This window comes from Cephus cinctus, unplaced genomic scaffold (assembly GCF_000341935.2).
Source record: "Cephus cinctus unplaced genomic scaffold, Ccin1 Ccin1_scaffold0494, whole genome shotgun sequence".
Lineage (NCBI taxonomy): Eukaryota > Metazoa > Arthropoda > Insecta > Hymenoptera > Cephidae > Cephus > Cephus cinctus.
The window spans coordinates 1,166,296-1,181,612 of record NW_014333166.1 but is presented as its reverse complement, the minus strand read 5'-3'; the positions used below and the strand labels follow the sequence as shown (position 1 = coordinate 1,181,612).

At 36.2% G+C, this 15,317-nt stretch overlaps 2 protein-coding genes across 3 annotated transcripts; both read right to left on the bottom strand.

Annotated features, from left to right (window-relative positions):
* Nucleotides 1–337: 337 nt before the first annotated feature.
* Nucleotides 338–3,099, bottom strand: LOC107268192 (ubiquitin thioesterase OTU1). Its single transcript, XM_015740718.2, has 3 exons — nucleotides 2,301–3,099; nucleotides 1,917–2,233; nucleotides 338–1,837 (listed from the first exon to the last, which is right to left on the bottom strand). The coding sequence occupies exons 1-3, from the start codon at nucleotides 2,695–2,697 to the stop codon at nucleotides 1,619–1,621; spliced, it is 933 nt and encodes a 310-aa protein (XP_015596204.1). The 5' UTR covers nucleotides 2,698–3,099; the 3' UTR covers nucleotides 338–1,618.
* Nucleotides 3,100–5,987: 2,888 nt separating this feature from the next.
* Nucleotides 5,988–10,148, bottom strand: LOC107268187 (cationic trypsin). 2 transcript variants are annotated; one of them, XM_015740705.2, is made up of 6 exons: nucleotides 8,589–9,537; nucleotides 7,587–7,678; nucleotides 7,332–7,491; nucleotides 7,124–7,237; nucleotides 6,880–7,026; nucleotides 5,988–6,799 (listed from the first exon to the last, which is right to left on the bottom strand). In XM_015740705.2, the coding sequence occupies exons 1-6, from the start codon at nucleotides 8,907–8,909 to the stop codon at nucleotides 6,497–6,499; spliced, it is 1,137 nt and encodes a 378-aa protein (XP_015596191.1). In that variant the 5' UTR covers nucleotides 8,910–9,537; the 3' UTR covers nucleotides 5,988–6,496. The 2 variants fall into 2 exon arrangements, with proteins under 2 accessions (XP_015596191.1, XP_015596192.1); XM_015740706.2 differs by lacking the exon at nucleotides 8,589–9,537 and adding an exon at nucleotides 9,929–10,148 and having other exon boundaries at nucleotides 6,442–6,799.
* Nucleotides 10,149–15,317: the final 5,169 nt, after the last annotated feature.

Below are 15,317 nucleotides of genomic sequence, written 5' to 3'. Positions count from 1 at the left end.
GCGAGTTGATTCCATCATTAAAAAACCTTGAATATTTATCATTTCTTCGGTGAGATTCATGGTAGAATAATAATCCGTGTAGTATTAAACTCAACAATGTATAATTTAATACGGTTTTAATTGCCTTCCTATCTAGATTCATCGTGATAAATATATTAATTATTCGATATTGCACAATAATTATAATGATCAGTATTGCAATTACCCAAATTTATTCTTAATCAATAAACCGTATTAAAATAAAGGTGAATTATTTCTCATCAATGAATTTTGATATCAATAAGAAAAAAAGCAGAGTAACTCGTGACGGTACTAGTAAAATGTGTAATGCAAACCGTGATCTTGCCTCAGTCTTTATTAATTCACATCGCAGATTACAAACAAATTGTTTAAAATGCAAGAACTATTAAAATCGGCGTTAATGTGCAATGCGTAAATATCTCATTTCACGTTTCCACATTGTGATTGACAAAAAATCATTGAAACGCGTAAAATCGCCTAAATTGATTAATTGAATTTTAGAAGTTGTAGGCAAAAGTCTTATGAACTCTTTTTTGCGTATTATTTCACGTAAATATCTGTGTTGTAAATGTATGTTCCATTAAAATTTTTTGAGCGAAAAATTATGATTTAAATAAAAAACGTCTTTCGCATTAATTGAGCTACTATAAAAATTTTACCGATCGTTAGAAGCGAATTGATAAGAAAAAAATTAATTTACCAATTAGAATAAGAGGGACAATTATTCCAATTTCTTAAACCATCCACCTCTCAATTCTAATCTTGATAAATCTTGCGCAAATTAGCGCTTACAGTCTATCTATGTACTCCTCAAGAATAGCAGGTGCGCGAATAAAAATTGTTTATTTACCATTAAAAAGAACACTCAATATAGATGCCTAATCCATTATGGGGGTTATTGAACGTTCACGTATAATTTTTCGATTTACCTGATTATAGGAAACGTGGAACGTGTAAATTTTATACTGAAAATATGCCCAGTAATCGTACCAAGATAGCCCATAGTCTGTTACCTTACAGAGGAACATTTGGTAGAATTATCGAATCGAATATCACAGTTGGCTGATACTAGTTACAGAATTTTATGATTTTAAGTAAAATCTTCACGTTCCCCCTCCCCTGAATACGCGATTAATATTGTGGTTGCAAAAAAATATGTGTAGGTCTACACTGAAATATTTAATTGAATGCGCAACCAGCTTTCTAAGAAATCCTATTATCGTTATATTGCAAACTACTTTTTATTTCCATCAGACATAATTGAATGTAGAGTGGAACAGATTCTTAATGTCATTGCCAATTATAAATAATTCTATTTGACAATTACGTCCAAAGACCGCAGATGTGTAATCGGCTTAATCGAAATCAAAATCAGAATCACATTCATGGCGAGCTGTACAGTCACTACTCTTTAATGGTCTAATTTATTTTTATTATTATCGTGGAAAGTTACGGGTTTATATTTTATTCTCAATATTAATGTCGCTAGTTGAAGAAACTTTCGAACCTCATGCTAGGAACATTTGATTATTGGGATATCAGACAACAGTCTAATAGTAGAACGTGTTCTATGTTGTGAACTGACAAGGTTATGACGCTAGGCAGCTACCTCTCCAAAACTTGTATGTCCAGTATCTTTTGCATGTTGCTGTGCAGCGACTTGTCCACTGAGCATGACATTGCAGACCATACACTTGAGTGTGAATTTTTGCACATCTGTATATTGACGACTAGATTTCGCTTCTTTTGCCAATTGTGTGGCTTCCTCTAGTAATCTCTCATTATTAGCTGGGAATAATGTTTGAATACTGCCACGCTATAAAAAAAATTAGTGTTTTTTGGTGCGTCAACTATGAAAATGATTGAAGGTAAGAATCAAAAAGCTGGTGACTTACATCAAGAGGTTCCAGGTACAAGGGATCATAATGAATGCCATCAAAAATTAGGAAGACCCTGTGAGCATACTGCTGATCTTCTCCAAACCTATTTATAATAGCATTGATACTATCCACCACAACAATTTCTATGCCAAAGAATCTAGAAAGGATAGAGAGTTCAATAGCCCCTCCCCAAGATTCAGGTTTTTGGATCCAATTGCAGTATTCTAGGTTAGGTCTGCCCAAAATTGCTTCTGAATATTCTTCTTGATCCGCAGCAACTGTATTGGCTATAATCTCCCTCATAAAGCTTGCACAGGTAAGATCCACTTTCCCTAAATTACTTCAATTAATCCAGTTATCCTAATGGTGGAAAATGGATCCACAGACATAATATCTTACCGTTAAGGACATAACCGATACTGGTAAATAGGCAAGAATTATCAGCAGGCACAATTTTCTTCATCAATACACCAGGACTTTCAACAATGTTTTCAGAGTTAACGATATGAGACCGAGGTATCTCTTCAGGTTTCTCCTCTCCATTACAAACAGTTAGTTTCTCCTCCACAATCAAAGTATCACCAGACAATATACCACTCTCTTCCAAAGTAGCAGCTTCTTTAGAAAGATCAACAGCCTTAGGTGGAAATCCAGCGAGAACGTGAAGAGACTTGCTAGATATTCCCGTAAGTTCAGAGAGCTTGGCCTTTAATTCCGATATTTTGTCTTGTAGAGTCAATCCGTTCACAACCTTCTGACCCGATTTTGTCTTGACTCTGAGCACAAATCCAGCCATCGTACGTCTGCTAATCTATTCCAGATACGTAGGAAGAGAATTCCCTGAGACCGATGTCGTGCGATCAGCTGTGCAAATTATGCCACGAATTACGCGACGCTTGTAAAAATTCGATCATATCACAGAAGGTTTGTACTCGTTCTCAATATCGTTTCGTTAAATCACGGTTTCTGCTGTTTGCTCATTTCTACAGAAAACGTTATCTCACAGTGGATTATAGACCCTCCGCTGTGTCCCTCACTCTTGACAGAGATGAATAGGGAGATGTTCAACGTTACGATTTTAGGCAGAGGTGAGTACGGAGATGCACCAGAGCTTAACACGGAGATAATCAACGCAGAGATCAGCGGCAGAGATGAGAAGGAAGATGCACAATGCTCCGGTTTTAGGCGATACCAAAATCATGCCGCTAAATGGTAGCGGCAAGTCTGGAAGTAGGATTTTGTGATCATCGCCTCCGTCGACAATGCAAATCCCGTCGTAGCCGAGCTAAACGTAACACGAACGCATAGCTTGGCGGGCAGAGGTTCTTCGTGATCAACCGCTGGTTCCCAAACCATCTCTTAGAACGAGACCGGGAATTATAGAACTTCAAGAATTATTGAAAAACCTGTTGTCGAAATATTTTTAAGACATTTTTAAGAAAGTGTCAACTTGACACCCGCGTAGCACTTTAATTTTTATTAAATATTATTGGATCTTGATTTACTTTCAAAATTTATTCAAAATATAAAATTGAGGCTAAATAAAAATCTCGCAGAATATACGGAGTAGATAAAATTTGAATTGAAATTGTCGAATATCGAAAACAAATTACATTCAAATTGAAATATTAAGAAATTAAGTGTTTGTAACATTAAAATAATTAATTAAATCTATAAAGTAAAATATTAACACTCAGAGATCAGAAATTCATGCCAAGCATATTTAGAAGTACTGGAAGTTGCCCAAAATTGTGTGCGCGCAAATTCGTCGCACAGGACTCAGCGAGTGGGTGAAGGCGGAGAGTGGAGGGAGCGCTCGAGGCAGTGCCCGGACTCGGAGCGCTCATTCTTCCTCGAGCCGGTCTCCTATACTGGTCTCTTGGAACTACCCCCCATATACATTTCCAACCTTCTTCTATTTTTATATTTATTTCTTCTTTACTTCCTTATTTCTTCTCCACTTTCATAACTCTATTCCTTACATTTCTACTTCTTCACTTCATTTCTATATTCTTTTCTTTCCTATTTTCACTTTTATCATTTCTTTCTTATTATCTTATTCTCACTTCTTTATTTCTATATCCATTTCCAACCTTCTTCTTCTTCTATACTTATTTCTTCTTTAATTCCTTAGTTCCTTATCTTTTATTCTTCACTTTCTTATTTATCTCTTTCTTCATTTCTTCTCCATTTTTATAACTCTATTCCTTACTTTTCTACTTCCTCACTTCTTCACGTCTTTACTTCTATCTTCATTTCGTTCTTCTCGTTTCGCCTTGTTCCCTCTCACTTTTCATTGTATTTGTCTTACTTTTCCTATTCCTTTGGTCGGGTCGAGCATATTAATTCAAGTAGTCCTATAAGAGTAGTCACCCTGTTAGTGCAGCTAGACGTAAAGACCATGGTGTCGGGGATTGCCCATCCGCCTCATCCGCTGAGCTTGCTCAGTGGGTCGGGCCCAAGTTGTGGCCGCAACAGGACCTTATGGGTCTCCCGACGGGGGCCTTGAGCCCCCTTAGGGTATCTACAGCCATGGTCTTTCGTATAGTGAATCTAACCAGGTCTCTAGCTCTCGCGTATTTAGTATAATTTGTTCGCATTGCTAAAAACGCTCCAACATGTCGTTGACCCTTGGGCACTTGTGTGGGTAGAGAGGATTCTATGCAAAAGTTCACTCGTTCTCTCAGAGATGGCGCCACTTATCCTGTGTAGAGAGCGAACAGCAGACGGTACTTACCGACCATACTAGGGCAAGCACTGCCATACCTACCGGCCGTCGCTGGCAGGAAGTCGACCGCAGCGCTACGGCAAGCGTAGGGTAGTCAGTAGTCTTCCAGAGCGTTCCATGGCGTCCACAGTAGATAGTATACCTCTGTACCTGAAACAAAAGAAATCAAGCTTACGTGTGTGAAACTTACCTGAGTGCAATATATTCCTCATGATTAGATAAAATATAAACGACTTGTGTCCGCGTCCGCTACATCTATCCAGAAGGTGCTGCCCTCTTATCGGCGAAAATTCGAACTAATGTAAATACTTTAATAAACATTGACCCACTGGAGTTTCGACGCATAAGAGAGGAGAAGGATGCTGTTAGGACCATAGAGTTAATACAGATAGAGCAGACAAGCCATAGGCTGCTCTGCAAGTGGAAGTGTCCGTTCGCTCGTAATGAGAAAGAAAGAGATAGCTGAACCCCTTTAGACTTATCGGCGAAAATTCGAACTAATGTAAATACTTTAATAAACATTGACCCACTGGAGTTTCGACGCATAAGAGAGGAGAAGGATGCTGTTAGGACCATAGAGTTAATACAGATAGAGCAGACAAGCCAGCTCTCAACGCGGCAGCGGCGAAGAGAGAGATAGATGCAAATCAGGGTGCAAAGACGGATATCTAAAGGGGTTCAGCTATCTCTTTCTTTCTCATTACGAGCGAACGGACACTTCCACTTGCAGAGCAGCCTATGGCTTGTCTGCTCTATCTGTATTAACTCTATGGTTAGGACACAGGAGTGTAAGAAAGAGACAGAACTCATTCGTACTCTGGGATATTCGCATAGGGCAAAAGAATATCAACGTATCAACGTATAAGTGTTTAAAGATAATTTATTGAACAAACGCAATAATAATACAATATACAAAGTACAGTAATGATACAATAAATGCAATAAATTACAATACAATAATAATACAATGTACAAAGTATGGTTTGCGAAAGTTTAGTAATAACAATGCCATTAGAGATATATTAAAATATATCACTGCAATATAATACACCCCTACGATTTAGCGCCATGATTTTGGTATCGCCTAAAGCCATTGGCCGTTAAGCATCTTCCTACTCATTTCTGCAGTCATCACTAATGCTGAGTGTACAAAAATACGTAACGCAGTAATGCATTTTTATTCAGCTGTAATAAGTAAGCTCTTTCTTGATTGGCGGATTCCGATGATGCGAACGTTAATTGGCCGAAGTACATCATACACTGCATAAAGTTGCACCAGCTTATAATACGAAAGAGAATTTTGCAAGCTGATTTCAATGAATTGTTGTTATAATATATTGGACATTAAAAACGTGTAATACATCCTGAAGAAATTATTTTATTAAACGTTAATCTTACTTGTGACATTGTACTTACGCGTTCCGTGCTTATTAACGTATTGTAAAACTATACATGTAACTTGTTTCATACGTATTTAATTATCATTGCAATCACAGTTTCGTAAGATATATGTATACAGATATATACACAAATGATAAAACGTACACTGCGAGAAATGTTTTCAGTATACGTCATAAATATTATAACAATGAAGCCTATAACGCAAAATCTTAGCTGTTGATAATGAAAACAATGTGAAATGTTACAATGTTACAATAAAATTAGGAAGAGTATACCATATCAGTAATAATAATACTAATAATAATAATATAGATATTGGCTCTAACATGAGAAGTATGAAGAAATTATTCTAAGCTCAATAATTAATGCAATCGCATGAGTACATTGAATAGCATACAGCAATGAAGTTTGCACATGATAAAAATATAAAAGATTTAAAATTCCTATTACCACATTATATCCAACGTTAAGCCTTCGTTCTGTCGTGATCTGTAAATGTTAATAAAAATGCCAGACAGCCAAGAAATATTCCTAAAGCAGTAGGGCTGAAGTTCCTACTGTTGACAGATGATGTCGCTGAGGTGGACGTCATAGACGCACGAAAGCTTTTGCCATCGTACGACGTTGTTAAATTCGTTATTTCTTTGATCCAATCGACGTAAAGACGTATATCCATATAAAGAGAAGGAATCGGAATGGACGTGCAGTTTTTCCTTATTAAAATACCAGTCAGACCATTCCCACAAATTAAACCAGCTCCAGAATCAGCCTGCAGTAGGATTAACGATAACGCACAATCGATGTGTCACAAAAATATTTAATTAATCTATATACAGAATGGATAATTACCAGACACGTATTTCTATTATCATCAACATGTTTAGCACACATCATGCTTTTGGAATTTCTAGATTGCTTATAATAAATAGCTCCGCACACGTCACGCTGCATGATGGCGACGCTCTCGTATAGAAGAGCGTCGTTGTTTTGGTTATTCTGTCAAAGGCAAATAAATCATTGTTTCGATCTCATTAGACAAAAAAAGAATTATGTTATCCCTCATGTAACAAGATTAAGGTAACGTTATACTTACAGGACTGCCAACATTCCAACCAGCGATGCTACATTCCGTAGAAGTTGGTACGTCAGAGTTTCGGACACGTACAGCAGACACTATCAAATCATCCAATGAAAGTGATGATTTGAGCTACAAATAACATGACGTAGCAATATAAATAATACGCTATTATTAATATCTGCAACGAAGGATAATATCGTATGTAAATATAATAAATTAATACCTGCAGCAAAGCAACGTCATTCTCCATCGACTCATTGTCGTAATACTTATGGACGTATATTTTAATTACTTCGTTCCTCTGTGAGAATTCGGAAAACTCGCCTAATCGAACGTCACCGGCATGAACGTTGATATTTTTCAATAATAACGATTTCTCGGACCTGTCCAATTGTAGTAGTAAATTCTTATCGATAACGGAGACGACGATAGGCTCTTAAATGGCTAATCTTACTGTTCACTTACAGAGCACACTTACGAGTACATACAGTGGGCGGCAGTGAGAATCCAATCCTTGTGAATAATATTGCCGGAGCACATGTGTTTCCCTCTGAGGTCTTGAATGGAAACCTATGAGAAATAAAGAAATAGTATTGTAAATTTGTATATTCACCCAGTCGAGAATGACAAACATGACGACTATTGAGTATCTGATACCACGTGTTTGTAGACAAATGTGTCTGCTGTCTGAACATGCGAGATAGTAAGATATAATAACACGTTCTGCTTAACTATAGTTTGCACCAGTTGACATTACAACGAATTGACTGTATCAAATCGATTTTACCACGAGGAACTAGGGGCGAGTGTAGCGTAGCGTTTTGCCATTGGTCAATCTGTATCAGTAGGTAAGTAGGTCTTTTTAGATGCTTATCGATCGTCGGATAGATTACGATTATGAAACGAAATCTTCTAAAGCACATTATGTTGCATACGCTACGTTTTTTTCGTGGGTTTATATATTAAAAAAAAAAAATACTACTATTCATTTTACGGCATAGAATGGAGTTGGGATAAATTTGTACTCGGTCTGTTTCATGTGTGATTCACGCTTTGGGTGGCTGCTGGATGACTCATTGATTATAAATGATAAAGTCAGTTATCGACATTGAAGAGTCTGATAAAGTTTATAATAATAATAATAACGGCCAACTAATACAGAGGTCGACACAGGAACTTTTTATTTCCTTAAATGCCCTCTTCTACCTTATATATTTATAATTACGTGTATGCTTTAGGGCTCTTAAGGGTTGATATTTTTTTGAACATTAGCACAAATGAGCCGTCTGCTCGTAAAAGCGAAGAAGTTGGTAAACGACGTTTTTATTGATTTGATCGGATCGATAACAATGATAAACCGTATGATAACCGTATGATAATAATAATGATAATGTACGAAGGTCACGCATGTGAATACACATTCTTCGAAATTGCTGTTAATAACGTGAATTCTTAAGTATCATGGCTTCGATAACGATACCTGCTGTGGAAATTGTCCTGCGATGGCCTCCATTAATTTTGGTGATTCGTTATTAAAAGATTTTTTCAAAATTTCACTATTATTGTTTCTTATGCCCGACGTTATGTTAGCCATTAGAAACGTTGAATGTCTCGTTTCGTTATCTCTAGCCGAGTGAGTTCTCCAGATCGTGGATAGCTCGTCGAACTTTGACGTGAGGGTGATTTTCGTGACTGACAGTTTCGGGGGTAGAAACACGTGGAAGAGTACCACGTGGATCACGTAAATAGCGGTCAAGCAGAGAAGACTGTGTTCCCTTTTATTGCCTTCATGATCACTCATTTCCGGTTTGGCAAAATTTATCCAGTTCGATCAGATCAATTGATTGGATTGAATGAAAATTTTTAATTGTGACGTCACCTACGGTGCACGATCCACTTAGATATTATTTTTGACGTTGCTCTAATCGAACATTTATCAATAAATAATTATTCGCGATCGGATTCACGATTTTCCTCAGACCCGAATGATCCACTGGTAAAATTTTTAAAAGGAGCTGATCGGAACGTTTCGTTTCACAATTAAGATCACTTTCACTCTCATGCTATTATTTAACATACAATTCACCATTATTCTTATCTTTGGCGATGAGTGTATCGCTAGAGGTGAAGTAAGAGAAAAATATTGTTTCAATTCCAATCGATATTCTTCGTGTACATAAAATATATATTTGTTAAGGTTATATGCTTGTCGAATTTTTTAAAAATTAACACTGCCACGAATTATTCGCTAATTATATTAATGCTTAACTATATTTATGGGTAACTAGTTCCGTTCGTTTTATGAGTCTAACACTGCTATTGGCTTTGCGACTGGTCGTGCGTGATGCCGATGTATCACTGGGTTTTCGTTATAAAGATGGACGCGTGCGTTGCCAGTCGGGGTTCTGCCCAACTGAGTTTGTTACAATGCGATAACACGTTTGGTTTCAAGGAACAGCGAGCTTATCAGAAATTAAAATTCGATGATTATTTTATATACGAAAGCTATCGATATCTATTGTCAATCGACGTTTGACTTGCAAGTTATTACTGATCGAACCAGATCAGTTTATATCAGACAAACCAGGCCAAATCCATTTTTAACGATTAAGGGAAATGTGACTGTAGCTTTGTAATTTTAATTACACGTATTTGTTGCTCACTAAACGTACCGTGCCACACGAAACTCCCAAAAGTAAAATATTCTCGATTCTTCATTATTATTATTTTTTTTTTTTTCTAAATTACACGCCACTTTTTTAGGGTTACGTGTTACCACTAGGTTTACACATAAAAGGTGAGGCTCCTGTTATCGATTACCTGGGATAATTTGTCCATCCTTCCCTCGTGCTTTTTAAACCCAATTCCATTTCTGACAGTTGCGCTTGGCTATGTCCAATGGTGTTGCGAGATTGGACAAAAAGAGAAGTAAAACGTACATCGGCTATCGGGTTACGCGTTAGACTGTAGTCAGGTTTTTTTAGGAAGTGTGTCAAAGTTTGAATAGTGACGTAATCGGTACGAAGAACTGAAAAGTTAACGCGTTCGTTTCGCGTGTTTCACCCGAGTCGCTATATTTACTACGGCGGAAAGGAATCGTGGATAATCACATTACATCGTGTAACAGGGACGCGAGTGAATGTCGAAAAATTCATCGACCCGAAGGCTTTCGGGATTCCGTTAAAAATTGATGGCTGAATTATCATTTTTTATTTCCACGTGACGTCACCGTTCATTCTGCCAGCGACGCGCTATGGTCTTAAAGCTTCAATCGGATCATCGAAAACATCGTCGAAATACTCGGCAGATAAGACGCGCACTTTGGTGTTTCGTTACAATGACAGTTTACACGATGCAATTATTATTACAGTTGAGGTTTAAGATAATTACGGATGATAAGAGAGAAAAATGTTTCCTCCTACTATGTTATTACGCAACGGGTGTGCTACTCGATATCATTTTATTAATCGATTTTTTTTTTAGACCATTTATGACAGTTCGGTATATGCTAATTTTTTTTAGATAGGGTTATATAATCTTTTTCTTGTATACAGTTTAAATATAGCTGATGTCGCCGGTGACGTCATCTTGCCATTTTAGATTTAATATTTATTGTACGTGTCGCACGTGTAGATATTCGAGGCCCTCTGGTTTTTGATTATATTTAAAGCCTTGGCAACGGCTGATAATGATGTCTCCCTTTTCTTACTATACAGGGTTAGTCAGTAGAAACGCACCAGCAGAAGTTGGCCGCAAGTGACCGACACGGCAGTGTGGCCTCTTCAAAAAATGACATGTGACTGCGACCGATTCCCATAAGCGCAAACTAACAGTTCGCATAGCAATAAGGTTATTGAAATATTTCAATAGTTAGGTTACTGAAACAATTAAATAATATTGTAATGACAAAATGTAATATCGGTTAAGATTTATTTTCACAACAGATTGCAATTAAAACAATGTAAAGTTTAAAATATTCACAATTTTGATATTTCCAAGTAATTATCACAACTGCAATTCTGGAATACAATGCTGCAATTAATTTAAAAATCGATTAATTGAAATGTTTTTATAGCAAAAAAGTCCAGGAAAAAAATCTGTTGTGAAAATAAATCTTAACTGACATTACATTTTGTCATTACAATATTAATTAATTATTTCAGTAACCAAACTATTGAAATATTTCAAAAACCTTATTGCTATGCGAACTGTCAGTTTTCGCTTATCTTAAATCCGTCACAGTCATATGTCATTTTCTGAAGAGGCCACACTGCCGTGTCGGCCACTTGCGACCAACTTCTGCTGGTGCGTTTCTATTGACTAACCCTGTATTTTACTTTTTCTTTCCCGATCCACGCGCTACTTCATTTTACACAAGGTCATTGTTCGCACTAAAAACCTTGCTTTTTCAAAGACTCTCTAGCTCGAAGGAGCGCAGGTAATTTGCCATCCTTTTTGCATTAAAAAATACAACACTTTATTTTTGAACACCATATAGAGTTGCCCACGAAATGCTCGACTCGGTTAGGCTTATCTATATCGAATACCATAGCAGTTTAAATATGCTCGATTCGCCGTAACTTTCGGCATATACACAAAACGTAAAATAAAAATTGCTATGACAATAGAAAATGAAATGAGGCACTGTATTCTAATCAAGACCTGATAGCATAAGTGACGATAATGTCCGTTAGAGTTGCTGAATTTTTTTTCACGTCTCCTGCACAACCCTCGTCTTCGTAGAGATTAAATGGGCAGGTTAACTTCAGGCAATAAGTTTATCCTGAATAATAATGATAATAAAAATTGAAATTTCAGTCGCTTCGTCGAAACTTGGAACTTTCTTGGTCCAGTTGCCAATCGTCTCCTTCAAAACTGACAGCTGTCATTCTGTCCGGGCGACGCATTGAATCTAAATTAAATTTTCAAGTCGCGGAATTTAATCTTTTTCACTCAGTGCCTCCCTCTTGCAGTTGCTGGCATTCCTCACTTTTTCCGGTCACCGTTGTCTCTCTCTCTCTCTCTCTCTCTCTTTCTCTCTCTCTCTCTCTCTCTCTCTCTCTCTCTCTCTCTCTCTCTTTCTATTTCTCTTTCTCTCAATTAATTTGCGTGTAGCGCCGAACAACTGTGTTAGATTAGTTATGCCACTCCCGTGCCATGCGCACGTGTCCGGTCCCGCTATGGAATGAATTCAGCATTGCGATCCTTGACGGTCTCTGTTAGAATTCCTCATATAAAACACTGTTCCTAAGTCTTCAAGAATATTTTACGAGCTGCAACGATCGAACCCTGATGTTGCGAGACATCAAAAATTAATATTCGACAAATGTGCTTCATCTTCCTCCTATCAGTACCGTAACGTACCAAAGATTTTTTCTGATCTGTGGTTCTCCCTACTGCCGCTGCCAGTCAGTACGGCTCCTACTATTTCGTTACTTCCGGAGGCATTCTTATTATAATCTGTTATGGGAGGAGAGAATCGAAGCTTGTCTTCGTTCGTGTAAATGATCTATGGTTGTTAAGGAGCTTGCTCTATGATCTAATAACATTTTTTTACCTCTCTTCCTGCACCATAGTAGCTAGACGTAGGAGTATACGAAGCAAGATCATATTTTCCAATCGAATATAGATGTAGGGTTCTGTAAGAGTTTTAAAAATAAATTGCAATCAATCAATGTCTCTCTCTCTCTCTCCCTCCCTCTCTCTCTCCCCCCTCTCTCTCTCTCTCTCTCTCTCTCTCTGTCTTCTGTCTCTCTCTAGCACTATATGGAATATTTTATTATTATTTTTTATGAGCTGCAAAATCTTGCAGACTGTATACTGAAAGTGGGGGTTTGCTTGTTTGATACTAAATATTAAAGCTAAAATAGAGCGATCGGAAGATACTGAACGATGAAATATCATTGAAACGCAGACATGCAGGAGCCACGCGAAGGTAGTTCATATATTATTTCTATAGGATCTTCAGGATCAATATTTGCCGGCATGGTTATAGCTATTAAATATTAAATAATAAATGTATATTACCTTTTTTTCACAATACATTACCTTTATTTGACAAAGCAGGATAGCGGAGCTGTTTGATGGATAACGGAAAAAAAAATGAACTGACATAGATTTATTTCTCTTCACTTCGGCAAACGTATAGATTAATTGAAATATTTATTGATTATTCCGAGGAACTGAGTTTACTGAAAAAATGCAGATACCATTCGAGGTATCTTGTTTAAGTGTGTCACGTGTATGGGAAATATCGATAATTTCCTCTAAGAATGTATGTATTTAGCTGGTTGTTGGTTTAGAGTATATATCTATTGTTGATCCATGTCATAATTTATTTTGAGGTTAATAATTACACGTTACACGTGGTAACGTACTTACTGAATTCCTTATTTCGAAACTGTCAAATGGCAGAGACGTCTTTAATTATTTAACGTCCAGTATTAATTAACCCTTTGAACCCCACTGGCGTCGTTACTGCGAAACACTCCTGGTATAAAATAATTCTACGAGTTCGTAAGGTTAATAAACGATATAAATGAAATGTTAATTTTTCGTTAACGAGTATACCCATGTAAAAATATTGCGTCAAAGACAACGAATTATCCATTCGATAAGTTAAACTTAACTTTTAAAATACTTAGATAATTTCTTGAGGAATATACGTTTTTACGTCGATTGTAAAATTTTTTTAAGTTGCAAGAATTCACTTATCTTATCTCGTAGAACTTTGCACGTTGATTTTTCATATTTTTTATTTATCACAAACATTTGCTCTACTTGATTTCTTGATTTCAGGTCACTCTATAGGGCATAATGTACTTTGTATGCGCTAAACCAATTTTTATCTATAGTGTAAAGACTTATATATGTATGACTTGGACTGTATAGCTTTGTTGAGTTTTCGTAACGTCCGTCAAATTTTATTTGGAATAGATATGAAATCTGTGCCGTTGACATCCGGTATATTTCTGGCAGGATACTCGTATCAAAAAGTATTACGACCGCAATCAGTTAAGGTGGTTCGGTGATGGTGATAATAGGAAAGCTTGAGGCAAATAAGGAGTAAACAATTTTGAGAATTTTAGTTAAAAATTTAATGCGTGAAAATATAACATTAAGATTCGAGCTGAAAATCATTATATTTTATCATAAGGTAATGAGGATATCGAATTTTCAAATGATTCATTTTTATACGTCGAGTATGTGTATACGTGTAATGGAAGTTGACTTATTATGTAAAATTTAAATATTGAATATTTTCAGTAATAATTAAATCATATTTAATCTTGATTATCTTACACCTCGAATGGAAAATTGGTATTGACGTCTATCGATCATACTGTGCTTTAACATATTATAACTTTTTGTATCTAGCGATGTGATGACTGATATTTAATATTCAATATAGTTAAATTATCGTTTTTATTATTTATTATCATGCAAGGAAGATGTATAGGTATTCCAATAACGCGTTCCACTTTTTATCTGATTATACATAGAAACAACAGTTTCTTCAAGTATTGGATCTTATCGTGGTATCATTTAATCGTTATATCAAAGCGACCTGATTGGCTGTCATAAATAATGCATATCACTGATCAAGCTGCTGAATTGAAAAAAAAGTTGATCATCATACAATCATGTATGATTGACAATAGTTTAATTATTGTACGTCCAAAGTTCTTAATTTGAAAATGAATTTTTTTTTCAATACAGATCCAACATACTGTTTTGAATAATAAAAATATATTGCTGTGAGACAATGCAGACATGCGTCTGTTGAGTAACATTCTCCATAATTAGAATTCGTTTCTGATTATCATTGGGAATATTGATGAAATCATCGTTTTCCTCGGAAGTACTCGTAAAGACTAAACGTTGTGTTGAGATATCGAGTTCACGTAACTGAGGTGAATCCCCCAAAAAACACTTACGTGTAAAAAACTACGCCAAGTACAGGATTGCTGTGAATTCCTCTAACAAAAAGTATTGATATCATATTATTGAGGCCAAGTACATAAGTCACTACATGTTTTCCTATTATATGATCTAGCACTGGCCCATCATTTTAATTATATTTTCAATATTTCCTATAACGTTTTCGCTACTTTTTTATGTTACTACTGCTTCCCGTATTTAATTACGATTTAATGGTGATTTAATAATTAATAAAACTTTAGATGATTCCTTATCGAGTACTACTTGG